The 13,801-nt window shown below is 35.2% G+C and overlaps 1 protein-coding gene across 1 annotated transcript in view; it reads right to left on the minus strand.

Moving 5' to 3' along the window:
- TMEM232 (transmembrane protein 232) overlaps positions 1–13,801 on the minus strand; it is a 206,630-nt gene that overhangs the window by 187,829 nt on the left and 5,000 nt on the right. Inside the window, exon 3 of the mRNA XM_030326194.1 lies at positions 3,391–3,526. Coding sequence (XP_030182054.1) covers positions 3,391–3,509 — 119 coding nt within the window. The 5' untranslated portion in view covers positions 3,510–3,526. The remainder of the gene's footprint in view (positions 1–3,390; positions 3,527–13,801) is intronic.

A 13,801-nucleotide genomic window follows, 5' to 3' on the forward strand; every position in this document is an offset into this window, starting at 1 on the left:
GGGTTCTCTATTCTGTTCCATTGATCTGAGTGTCTGTTCTTGTGCCAGTACCATACTGTCTTGACGATTACAGCTTTGTGGTATAGCTTGAAGTCTGGGATTGTGATGCCCCTGCTTTGGTTTTCTTTTTCAAGATTGCTTTGGCTTGGGGTCATTTCTGGTTCCATACAAATTTAGGATTATTTGTTCTAGCTCTGTGAAGAATAGGGGTAATACATTCTAAAAAAAGCTACATTTAATACATAATTACATGGGTTCATGCTCTTTATGGCCATCCAGATCCTGTCACCATATTTTTGGCTAAATCATCTATAGTCATCCTCAAATGCTACAATATATAGGTCTCAGGCTAAAATTAACAGGCCTAATTAAAATTTAGAATTTTACTTAAAGGCTTATAATAATTCAGATAAATGAAAAACAAAGCCTATAGACAAAATAAACAAATGATCAGAATATAAATGTTAAGTCTAGAAAAGTTTCTTCTTGCTGCTGACAACACATATTTAGAGCCCATATTATAAAGCTAAATTGTATTATGAATGTATACTTATAAAAATCAGAAATATTAGGGGCGCCTGGGTGGCTCAGTCGGTTGGGCGGCCGACTTCAGCTCAGGTCATGATCTCGCGGTCCATGACTTCGAGTCCCGTGTCGGGCTCTGTGCTGATAGCTCAGAGCCTGGAGCCTGTTTCCGATTCTGTGTCTCTCTCTCTCTCTGACCCTCCCCTGTTCATGCTCTGTCTCTCCCTGTCTCAAAAATAAATAAAACGTTAAAAATTTTTTTTAAATCAGAAATATTATATAGATAGGTACATGTATAGTATTTTTAAATATTTAGAGCATGTATTTGTAGAGCACATTTTACTATCTATAAAAGTGTCAAAAACATTAATAAAAAGAAAAAATTGGGGGCTTATTAACATTTTAGGAAACTGAAGACTCTGGCCTTCCAGATATAAAAAATATTTCTATGAAAAAGATGTACAATAATCTAATAGCTTGACTAAATCTTCCTAATGTAAGACTTACATTCCCTTTAATTCTTTCCAGTCACCTAAAATAAATGTATATATTTGGTGTAAGTCTTCAAAATCTTCTGGTCTTCACCATCTCTGAGATGAAGTAGAAAAAGCAAAACAGACTATACACAATAAAATAATCTTAGTTATAAAAGAAAATTGTGACAAAATAGTAATACTCTGAACCAGTAATCCATTATAAGATTGTGTGATTTTTCTCTTTGGTCCAGAATAGACTTCAGTACCTCATCTGAAAGATTTACATGCAGCCCTAAATGTGTCTCTAACAGAATCCATACTAGGCCTGCAAAAATCCATGTTTCTAAGGAAGAATAAGTGAAACAAATACAATATGAGGCATATGACAATTCATGTAACACCTAAGAAGGAAAACAAAAGTGATGTCCCTTCATACAAGACAGTTCTCTGCTTCATCTCAAACAGTTTGTGCCAGGAACAGAATCTGGTTTACTTGGTACAAGGGGTCATGGAGAGAAGACCAAGTATGTTTTCTAAGTGACTGTGCAGTACGAAAAACCCAGAGCTTCCAAGGTACAGAAAACTTGGACTCCCTTCACATTGTCTAACTAAATACCTGAGGTAAAAGCAATCAGAACTAATCCCAATCCTTTCTCTCCAACTCCAGGGATATGTAAAGAAGGCTGTCTTGGTGCTCAGCAGAGAAAGAAAGAGAAAGGAAAAAAAAAAGTGTGTGTGTGTGTGTGTGTGTGTGTGTGCGCGCGCGCGCGCGCACGCGCGCATGCATGCTGCTGAGATCAGCCTCAATGCAGATTTATACTCCAGGCAGATTTTAAAACTCAATTGGTAAATATGGTAACAAGAGAAGTAGTCACGTGGAAAACAGATCACATATCAGAATAAATTGTTCCAAACACTACAGTAAAAAGAGACCAAAAAAAGGAAAATACAGACTAAAGAGTGAAAGGTGAGGGGCGCCTGGGTGGCTTAGTCACTTAAGCGTCTGACTTCGGCTCAGGTCATGATCTCACAGTCCGTGAGTTCGAGCCCCGCGTCGGGCTCTGTGCTGATGGCTCAGAGCCTGGAGCCTGTTTCAGATTCTGTGTCTCCCTCTCTCTCTGACCCTCCCCCGTTCATGCTCTGTCTCTCTGTCTCAAAAATAAATAAACGTTAAAAAAAAATTGAAAAAAAAAAGAGTGAAAGGTGAAATATACAATGAGATGGTCTAATATACATGTAGTCAAGACTCCCAGAAGGAAAGAAAAGAGAAAATGAGTTGTCAAGGTAATTTCTAAAGAAACAATATCAGATAATTTTTTAAGAATTATGATACAGTCCACAGATTTAAAAGGTTTGAGAGATCCAAGCAGAATAATTGTTTAAAATTACATTCTGACACACCATAGTAAACTGCAGAAAGTGGAAGACAAGAAAATTTTGAAAGCATATAAGTGGAGGAACACAGATTAATATGAAAGAAATAGCACCAAATTTCACCTAACTTCTCAATAGCAATAATAGAAGCTATGAGTAGGACATTAATCTGCTGAGGGGAAAAAAAGGAATGAAGAAATAATTATCAATAATAAAACAATTATCAGTACGGATTGAATTAAAAACATAACACTGACTTAAGAAACCAACCAGAGATAAATGAGTTAAGTATAATTACATTTTTATTTATCTGGAAAATGCAACTTTATATTCATGTATATTAAAATCAAAAAATGAACTGAAATGATATCTAGCATAATTATTTTAGTTGGGAGGGCACGTGGTCAAAGATTTTCAAGTTTATCTGTTTGTTGATCTATTCTTTATTAAAGAAAGGTATTTGAAACAAATGTAACCATATGTCACCATGCAAGTTTTATTATGTATTCTATAATTCTCTTTACTTTCAAGTTTTTAAAATTTTCTTAAAATCACACACAATTTTTAAATTATCAACAAACTTTGATCTAGTGACTTCATTTTAGAAACTTTACCCCAAGGAAATAATTTGAAATGCAGAAATAAATTTTCTCTTGTCTTAATTTGAAATAGCAAAGGACACAGAAATAACTGAAGTGCTTCACAATATAGTAGTTATTAAATACTTTCTCTTTTGCACTTCATAGATTATTATGGCAACTTAGCAGACATATATGTTTATAGGAAAAATGCTTATTTTAAACAAAAAGTATACAACTCAAAATTTTAGAAATATATGATCATTGCAAATTATGAATCCATTTATTTACAAAATAGTAAACCTTAATATTTTTATCCTTAGTTATAGAATTATAGGTGATTTTTAAAAAATTATTCATAACAATTTGTACTTTCTAAATTCTGCAAAGCATATGGGTCTGCTAGTTTAATAACATGAAAACTTTTTCAAACTTACTTTGATTTATTACTCCTTCTTTTCCTTAAATTTTGAAAATTCAACGTCAAGAGTTTTTCATGATAAGAGGAAGATATCACTGCTAATTTACTAATCATGGGTGATTTGTTGACAGGCATAGTCACAGATCATAAACCTAAACAGAAATATTAAACTTTGTATTAAAATACAAATGCACTCACAGTACCACATAATACATTACATGCAAATTCATGATTTGTGGGGAAAAGGGTGGTAAGAAGGAAAATCAGGCTGAAGAAAGAAATTACATTAAGGAAGAATTTAAATTTAATTTAAAATGTCAGACCCAGGAATCAAACCCAACTTTGAATTGAAAACCCATGTGCTTTCTATTATGTTACTATTTAAAACTTATTCTTTCATATAATATTTAGCTTTCATTATACTTCAGCTGTTTTATCAGCAAAACCATTGGAAGATCATGGCATCATAGTTCAGAGTATACAATCAAACTGATTTACTTTACTGCTCTGTGCCTCAGTTTCTGCACTTGTACAATGGGAATACTACCTCCTTACAGGGTTGCTGTAGGAAATAAACAGGTGCATAAATGTAGATTGCTTAGAATTGAGCATGGCATATAGGAAGCTTTCTGTACAGGCTTGTGATCATTATTAGATCACTATGCTTTCTATTTCTTAAAATTACTTGCAAATTTTTCTGTCCTCTGTCTTTTTTTTAGCATTTAGATTATGTTTTCCCTGCTTGCTCTCAAATCCAGATGTATTTTCCTTTTTAAGTACATCTGAATACATTTTATGAGTGTATGACCCAAATTAGAACGTACTATTTTTGTTTGGTAGAGCATTTAAACAGCAAATGAAGTAATGAAATAGGTAGTCAAGTTTTACATTGAATTGTTTTGCACTTCACTTTCAAGCTAGCTAATTTTTAAAACTGATCATTATATTAGTCAAGGTTCTGGCAGGAAGCAGATGGCACACTCAAATGGAGTAAATGAATAAAGAGACTCAAAAGACATATGTAGAGTTATTGAAATAAAAAACATACAATAAAATAAAACCCAAGATGGTGCCATTCTCGGGGTCTGGAAGAAGGGGGTGACACACCACTGTCAGAACTGAGAAGAAGAGGGACCCAGAAAAAATAGCTTTGGAGAGTGGTGCTTAATAGAAAACATTGGCCTTTGGTCTAGACATGCAACCAATCTGAGGCTGCTTGCTAAGAGGGATCCTGGAGAACAGGAACTTTGATCTCACTCTCCTGTCCTCCACTCCAATCACCCACCTGTGCTTCCCATTAGCTAAGCCAAACTAGAAGCCAGAGAAGGTGAAAAGCAGAGTGAAGAAGGGTAGAAAGTGGATCTGGAAGAGCAATGGGAAAATATCCAGCACAAAATGGATTATAAACACACAACATTATTACCTATTGCTATTGGTTATAGCAAGTTCTGCTTCTAAGAATCTATATCCATTAGAGTGTAAATCAAATGTATTTTTAAGTTTATTTCTTTATTTTGAGAGAGAGAGAAAGAGAGAGTGTGAGCAGGGGAAAGGGCATAGAGAGAGGGACAGAGAGAATTGCAAGCAGGCTCCATGCTGTCAGTGCAGAGCCCCAAGTGGGACTCCATCTCATAAACCATGAGATCATGACCTGAGCCAAAACCAAGAGTCAGATCCTTAACAGACTGAGCCACTCAGGCACGCTACAAATGTATTTTTAAGTCAGCAGCCATACTGGGTTATATATAGGGATGTCATTTAGAGTGGCCCTAACTTTATTTTTTTTTTTTATTTTTTTTTTCAACGTTTTTTTTATTTATTTGTGGGACAGAGAGAGACAGAGCATGAACGGGGGAGGGGCAGAGAGAGAGGGAGACACAGAATCGGAAACAGGCTCCAGGCTCTGAGCCATCAGCCCAGAGCCCGACGCAGGGCTCGAACTCACGGACCGCGAGATTGTGACCTGGCTGAAGTCGGACGCTCAACCGACTGCGCCACCCAGGCGCCCCTAGAGTGGCCCTAACTTTAAAATACAAGTTATTCCTAAACAGGACTAATATACTTAGGAGTTTAACTTTTTAAAGTTAACAACAGCACATTGTCTCCACATTGGGTAATTCCACCTTAAAAGGAACTCCATAAAATAGCTACAAACAATTATTAATGATGCGTGATAAAGTGCACAGAAGCACTGAACAACAATAATAAAGACATAGGGATATTCAAAACAATTAGATAAATGTAGCAACAAATGTTGGAAATTCACTATGTTGGTATTATATTTGGCAAGTATCTATTGTGAGTCATGTAAAAATATGAAGATGTTTAATTACACTAAGACAAATTCTTTTTATTTTTTTAATATTTATTTTATTTTTGAGAGAGAGAGAGACAGAGCATGAGCAGGGGAGGAGCAGAGAGAGACACACAGAATCCAAAGCATGCTCTAGGTCAGGCTCAAACCCACGAACTATGAGATTATGACCTGAGCCAAAGTAGGACCCACAACAGACTGAGCCACCCAGGAACCCCACTAAAGGCAGTCTTTAAGACAAAAAGAAACCCATCATTCATAAAACATCACATGTTTCAGAAATAGAGTTTAGAAACACAAATTTGAGTCAGTAATACTCTAAGATAAATTCATTTTAAAAATTTAATTCCAAATTAATAGAAAGGAAAAAATACAGGCCACTTAAGAAAAATAACTGAAGGGAAACTGAAAGCATACAGATCTTTGTTTGCATGTGTTAAGCATACTGACCTAGAGCTCTTAGCCATCTTGTGATATACTTCACAGGACTGACTACAGTTAGTCATATTTTTTTGAGATTTCAAGAAGTTGGAGACTGTTTTAGAAATTCTCTCTTAATCATTGAACCTATTTTCCAAAGATCCCACACATCTGCTGGTACTAGTGATAAGTGTTTGAGCTGTCTGCTCAACATGCAAGTTCTAAAATACAGTTGATGAGACTCTCCCAGATTGGATGGGTTGAAAATGTCAAATTGCTAGAGAAGTTTCTATATTCTTACTCTCTATTTCTACCTTATGTTGGGAGTATCTACCTATCTTGAGAGTAACAGTGCCAGGGCTTAATCAACACTAGTTTGTTATTCAAATACTATTTGAATAGCATTGTGATATAGAAGAGAGACATATGGGGGCACTTGGGTGGCTCAGTCAGTTGAGCGTCAGACTTCAGCTCAGGTCATGATCTCGTGGTTTGTGAGCTCAGGCCCCGCGTCGGGCTCCGTGCTGACAGCTCAGAGCCTGCAGCCTGCTTCTGATTCTGTATCTCTCACTCTCTCTGCCCCTCCTCCACTCACACTCCGTCTCTCTCACTCTCAAAAATGAATAAATGTTAAAAAAATTTTTTTAAACATGTAGAAGAGAGACATGACTCCCCAGTGTATTTTATTAGTTAGGATTGCTTTTGACTAAAACAACCAAATAAACTCAAGTTTCTGAAAAGAAATGATGAATACCTTCAAAAATTTTTCCCATTGTGATGTTAGGATTAAATCCTCAATGGGGTAAATAAACAAGGAAAACTCCCCTCCCCCCAAAAATATCTCAAAATAGAAAATCCAAAAGTGGTATCAACTGTAACCAAATTTTTAGTTTTTTCATAAGAATATTCTTCATCAAATTCTCAGTAGAATCCCACACCTGAAGCTATCAACAAGGAGTTGTTGTGGTTGTTGTTGCTGTTACTATTATTGTGTGTACAGTTGGGCCTTTTTGCATTATACTAATATAACTAGAGTTACGCGTACTAACCACTACCAGGGACAACACACCCAGGTTCTAACACACTATTTGATGAAGGGTTTTGTTGAACCATTTACTAGAACCTACTAGGGGAATCATTTGTACCATTTTATTCCTTCTCAGGACAGTTACACGCAGGGATGTTGACTGGTGAATTGAATGAAAAGGGACAGATAGAGGCATATATATCATGCTCTTTATTAACACCAGATCACCTTAAAACAAGAACAGAAAATATGAGAACAAAAATTTTTCTTTTTCTGCTATCAAATACAAGACACATTTCTTTTACGCTGCTGGGAAATCGCAATAATTAAATGCAAAGAGATTAGAATGGCCTTGTTAAATTGGATCATTTTACTTTTACATCATTGTCAAGAAATAGCCATTTTGCCCTGAATCAGCAAAACATGATGTAAATTTTAAATCGGCTTTTTATTATAAGTTAAATAGATCTTCAAAATTTAAATATCCTTGTATTCTCTATAGTACCCAAACACATGGTGCTGACTGAATTTGTGGATTGAAATGAAAACAAAATCTTAAGTGAATAAAAATGATCTTTAAGATTGAATTTTTAAATAAAGACTTCCTTCAAATACTGAAATGAAAAAAAAATCATTTTTGACAGCAACTACTTCTTAGACAGACCTGTTCACTTGCTCTAATTTTCTTCATTTAGACAGCTCTCCACCATAGAGGATGGGCTACAATAACTCATATTTTCTCTACCACTTTCCAGGGATGGTTTCCAATAATTTAAGTAAATTCCACAGATTTACCTTGCATATTTGTCTGAAGCAGGCAAAAAGTGTGATTTTACCTTTAGCTTATATCAGATATGATTTTTATATTAAGTTATATTTACCCTTGAATTTATTTCAGTGCAGAAAATGCAGTATCTGGAACCGAGTTTCTGTTGTCCTGGCACTGAGATAAACTTCCCAAGGCTGACAATGATTTCCAGGTGAACAATCCCACTAAGCATTTTTCAGTACTGATCTCACCTGATGCCTCTATAGTAACTGACTCTGCCTACCACCCCTTCTAGAAATAAGTGTCTTCTTTTTTCATTTATCATGACACTCCTCCCTTGCCTTATCACCTTACTTCTGTGAGGTCTCCATCTCTCACTCCTATGTGGTGTAGCAGGGAACCATGCACGTGCAGGAATCAATAGCTTGCTTTAAATTCTGGCTCCAGCACAGATTACAACTCCGTCACTGCACAAATTACTTAACCGCAAATTAACTAAACTACCTTAGTTTCCTCATCTATGAATAGGGATTAGAGTAGTATCTCCTGCTAAGGGGTCATTACTATCCAAGTGAAGAGTAATATTCATTACTTACTATTTGTTCTTTGTATAATATTCTTCTAACTAATCATATAAATGCATTAAGTAATAAACACGTTAGGCATAAAAATGTTATATAACTAACACATCACAATGTATGAACTTAACTGATAATTGTTAAATCTGAGCTAAAAGTAAATGAGGATTCATTTACTAATCTCCCAACTTTTCTGCATGATTGAAGTTTTTTTATAATATCACGTTTTAAAGCTTTGATTCAAACTTACATAGATTTAATTGATTTCTTCTCAGCATTTAATTAAAAAGTCACGAGGACATATAGATAGACAAATATGAAATATAAGATTTTCTCTAATCATTTAATCAACCTCAAAACAGACATAATATCTAACATTATGATAACCAAAAGAATAAACAGAACACTTAAAAACTACTTTTAAAATTGCTAATACAGGGGCACCTGGGTGGCTCAGTCGGTTAAGCAGCTGACTTTGGCTCAGGTCATGATCTCACAGTTCATGGGTTCAAGCAGAGCGTTGGGCTCTGTGCTGACAGTGCAGAGCCTGGAGCCTGTTTTGGATTCTCTCTCCCCCTCTCTCTCTGCCCCTCCCCTGCTTGCACTCTATCTGTCTGTCTCTCAAAAATAAATAAACATTAAAAATTTTAATTGCTAATACAATTATTTAAATTTACTTATCATTTTCTTCTATTCTTATTATTTCTCCCCAGAATACCTTTGTAAGGTTTTCCATAGTTTTATTATTATTTTTATGCCTATTTAGTTTCACCGATCTTAGGAGATTCTATACAAAAGAGATAAATTTCTAGACCATTAAAGGTAACAGGATTTGGGTCAGTACGGGGAAAATGATTTAATAGGAAAATCTCACCTATTAACATAGCTGCAAAACTTCCAAAAAAAAAAAAAAAAGAACAAGGAAACCAAGTCCAGCAATACCAATAAAAAATAATCCATTATAACTGAGATGAATTAGTCTAGAAGAGCAAGGATGATTTAATATTATAAAAATCTATTATCACAGACCATAACATTGATGGATTTAAGACAAAAAAGTAGGAAATATTTTTATATACACCAAAGATTAATTCAATTAAATCCAGTTTCCATTCATGATTATATATTAAAAAAAAAAAAAAAAAAAACCCTGCAAGCAAGGGATGTCAGTATTCTTTAATTTAAACTACCTAAGAAAAACTAAAAGAAACATAATTAACAACAAAATTTTAGAAGCTTTATCTGAAAAGCCAAGAACAATAAAAAAGAACAATAAGCCAAGAACAATAAAAGTAGTATGTACTTACTACTTAATTCAACATTTTATAGGCAGTCCTAGCCAACAAAAATACTGTATAAGAAAAAGAAAAAAGGAGTATAAATACGGGGGGAAAGGGGCAGTATTTTTATTTGAAAAATACATTAAAAATCTCAGAAGAATCTACACATACAAAAAAAAGTAGATTACGTCCAATAAAAAAAAGATTTTGGAATAAACAGTATAAAAAAATAGTGATGTGGGATTCAATACCTTTAATAAAGTTGACTAATTAACACAGGCTTTAGCTACCTGTCTTTAAAAACAACTTTGCAGCACTAAGAAATTTGAAATCCAAGAAATTATAGAGGAAAAACCCTGAGCTAAGCTACTGGGGAACTGAAGGGCTATTGTTACCTGGTCTATGCCAGGTGGAGAAAGACGTAAGCAGTGTGGCTCTGAGAAAATAAATTAAGAACAAGTAGTTTGAGCCACACTTTCCTAACTACTAATATGTCAAGTAGTCAACAACGAGAAATAAAATCAGCTAAGGTACAGAAGATTTAAACAATATAATTAATATAACGGACCAAACAAACCAAATTGAATTCTGTATTCCATCACTAAAGAACATGCGTTCTGTCCAAGCACACGAATACAATTTCTAAAAATTGATCATATTCTAGCCTAGAAAGCGAGTCTTGATAAATTACAAAAAGTAGGTAATCTACATAAGTAGATTATATTTCCTGGCATCAAAACATGAATAAGTCAGAAAATTATAATAAAAAGATAAATTAACCCTCTATACAGTGAGAAAAAGGAAACTCAATTTTAAGTCACCTCTGGATCAAAGAAAAAATAACAAAGGAATTTCAAAATACTTAGAACTAAATTATAATAAAAACATTGCATATAAAAACCTACAGGATTCTTCTCAGTACTAACAAGCAAACTAATATCACATGCTCCAAAAATTGAGTGAAAGAAGCCAAACACAAAAGTGTACATACTGTATGATTCCAAATATATGAAGTTTAAGAATAGGCAAAGCCATTACGTGGTGATGATCTGTGGGAGGATGGAATGTGGGGGTGGAGATTGAATGGAAGGTACAGATGGCAATGTTATATATTGGAGGTGCTGACATGAGTGTAAATATGTACCAAAGCTCACTGTAGCTGACCACGTTGTTAAAAATGGTACAGCAACAGTATCTTCCATACTCTATGTTGTTCTGCAGTGTGGCCTTGTATCTCCCTCACAAAAGATGGAGTCTAATTTACTCTCTCCATGAATCTGGGCCTAACTTTGTTACTTGCTAGACTAACCAGATGTAGCAGAAGTAACACTTTGGGACAATGAAGCTAAACCGTAAAAAAGCCTTGCTGTTCCCCAGTAGGTCTCCTAAGGATGTTCTCTCACAGTCCAGTCACTGTGCCGGGAGGCCAACAGTCATATGGAAAGTCACCAACAAGAGCTCTGGTTAACAGCTCCGGCTGAGCACCCAGCCAGGCTGTCAGCAAGCAGCAACTGCCAGCCATGCAATGAGCCATTTGGATGTCCAACCCAGCCAAGCCTTTGGATGACTAGAGCCTCACCTGACATCTAACTGAAATCAAAGGAAAGACCCATAATGAGAATTACCCAACTGTGTATAATCAACTCCAGTTGATTTTTAAAAAATTATTTGTCACTAAGTTTTAAAATGGTTGTTTCTAGAAATAGATACCCAGAATACTCATTGAATTGTACAATGAACATTCATGCATTTCACTATATGCAATTTTTACTTCAATAAAAATAAGATTGTAGGAGAATATATGGTATTAGAATTAAATTTATTGATATAAAACAGAAGTAAAAATGACAATGGCTCAAACAAGATAAAAAAGTATATTTCTCTGATATTAAATACTTTTAACTCCAAAACTAGACAATTTAGGATCTGTTTTGCAGCTTCACAATCATAAGAAACCAAGGCCCCATCTAAATCTCCCTTTCATGGTCATTGTCAGGCCTCACCTTGCTTCAGGTTTTTCACTAGATTGCAGAGCATCAAAACAATGGGGAGACACTATTCGTCATTATGTTGTATTGATTCCCATCTTCAGAGGATATCTGTTAATCAAGCCTCCTTATTTTTTATTTAAAAAGAGTAATTTTTAATGTTTATTCATTTTTGAGAGAGATAGAGACAGAACACAAGTGGGAGAGGGGCAGAGAGAGAGGGAGACACAGAATCCAAAGCCGGCTCCAAGCTTTCAGCACAGACCCTGATACAGAACTTGAACCCATGAACCGTGAGATCATGACCTGAGCCAAAGTCAGCCACTTAACAGCCTCAGCCACCTAGGCACCCCTATTAAGCCTCCTTCTAATGCCTTCTGCCATTCTCCCAGGTCAGGATGCCATTATCTTTGTCCTGGATTAATACCATAACTCCTTATCTTCCAGTCTCCTTCTGATCTCTTTTCCTCTGGCCTCATCTTTTAGATGACTGCCAGAGTAACTTTTCCAAATATACATCATCTGAGCCTTTTCCCCTTCCCCTAGACCCTCTTTCCTGTTTAAGAGCTTTTAGTATAGCCCTCCTGCCTACAATAAAATCCAAACTCAGAGTAGGGACTCTTCAGATTGCTGGAGCATAAAGTTTGAGTATATGGATTATATTGATATCAACTGTGTTTTTTAAATAGCTATTTTTTTATTTGCCATTGCAAAATTAAATTATGTGTATCAGTTATAAATCTTAATTACAAACATTTTGTGCAAAACATGATGGGAACTGAATTATCTCATCCATTTGGGCTCCTATACTTACATTAAAAGACAACCAAGTGAACTATTTTACCAAGTGGCATGAGGGGATAAGTGAGGAGATATAAAAACCATGTCACCTTTTGGAAATGATTAAAAGATTAAAAATGTCCAGTTTGTAAAAGAGAAGTATGAGTGATTGAGTCTCATGGATGCCTCTTAAGTATGATGGCTTTATTTATTTTAAGAACTCTCCCTTTTGGTTTGTACTTCTCTATTCTGTGGAGTCATATATACTCAGGTGCTCTTCCTTGCCTGAATTTCTCCAAAGCAGAAAGCTAAAACTGCCTTTACTCTCTGGCTCTATCCCATCTTTAAAAAGCAAAAACAAAAAATTAAACCCATTGAAGAGATGACACCCCTGTAGGGAGGAAAAAAGCTTTGGGGATTGTGGAGAGAGATGTTTCCTGAGACTGGAAGGTAACAGAGGTCATTCAGAGTCATCTCCTTTCTTGTAGCAATATCGCCTGGAGGTGACAGTACCATGGAAGAAATGTTTGTGTATTGCATCTTGTGAGATTGAACCCCCCATCATAGTAGAGGCATAAAATCTTCTCCCAGTCTCATTATGGCCCAGAAGGTATGCCAAAATACAGAGGACCATATAGACGTGACAACTGCCCCAATGCCCCATGGTGACCTCCAATGTTTTAGTGATACATAAGTATCAAGGACCTTTGTATAACCCCAGGGCAGGGGCAAGACTAATCAAAACCAAGATTGAACATCTAACCAGTCAAGCAGAACAGAAGCTTGGAGTATAAATAGTCAGTTTAAAGTACAGAAATATTTCTTGCAATACATAAGTCCATTGACTATGATTCATAACTAGTACATCTATTTTAACTTTGTAGTAGCAAGTAAAATAATTATTCATAATATGAAATAGGAGTATTCAAAATACTGAAAACTGAAGTGTTTAAAGTATTTACAGATGATTTACAAACCTTTGGACAATGAGGAAAATGAACTAAAAAATATTAAAATTTAAACAGGTACTACTTTCATTCATCACCCATCAACCACCTATTCACTCATTTATTCAGGAAAATTGCAATGATCTGATACTTAAGTGATAAAGTCTTCTTCTGACTTAAATATCTTACATATCTTTCACTCATTGTGAAAGGATTTCAATCAGAAATGGAACCAGAGGATATGGAATGGAGAATCTCACTCATGCACCCTTAGGAAAATGAAAGTCATGAAATAAAGAGACCAACTATCGAAATGCCTGACTT

This window comes from Lynx canadensis, chromosome A1 (assembly GCF_007474595.2).
Source record: "Lynx canadensis isolate LIC74 chromosome A1, mLynCan4.pri.v2, whole genome shotgun sequence".
Taxonomy (NCBI): domain Eukaryota; kingdom Metazoa; phylum Chordata; class Mammalia; order Carnivora; family Felidae; genus Lynx; species Lynx canadensis.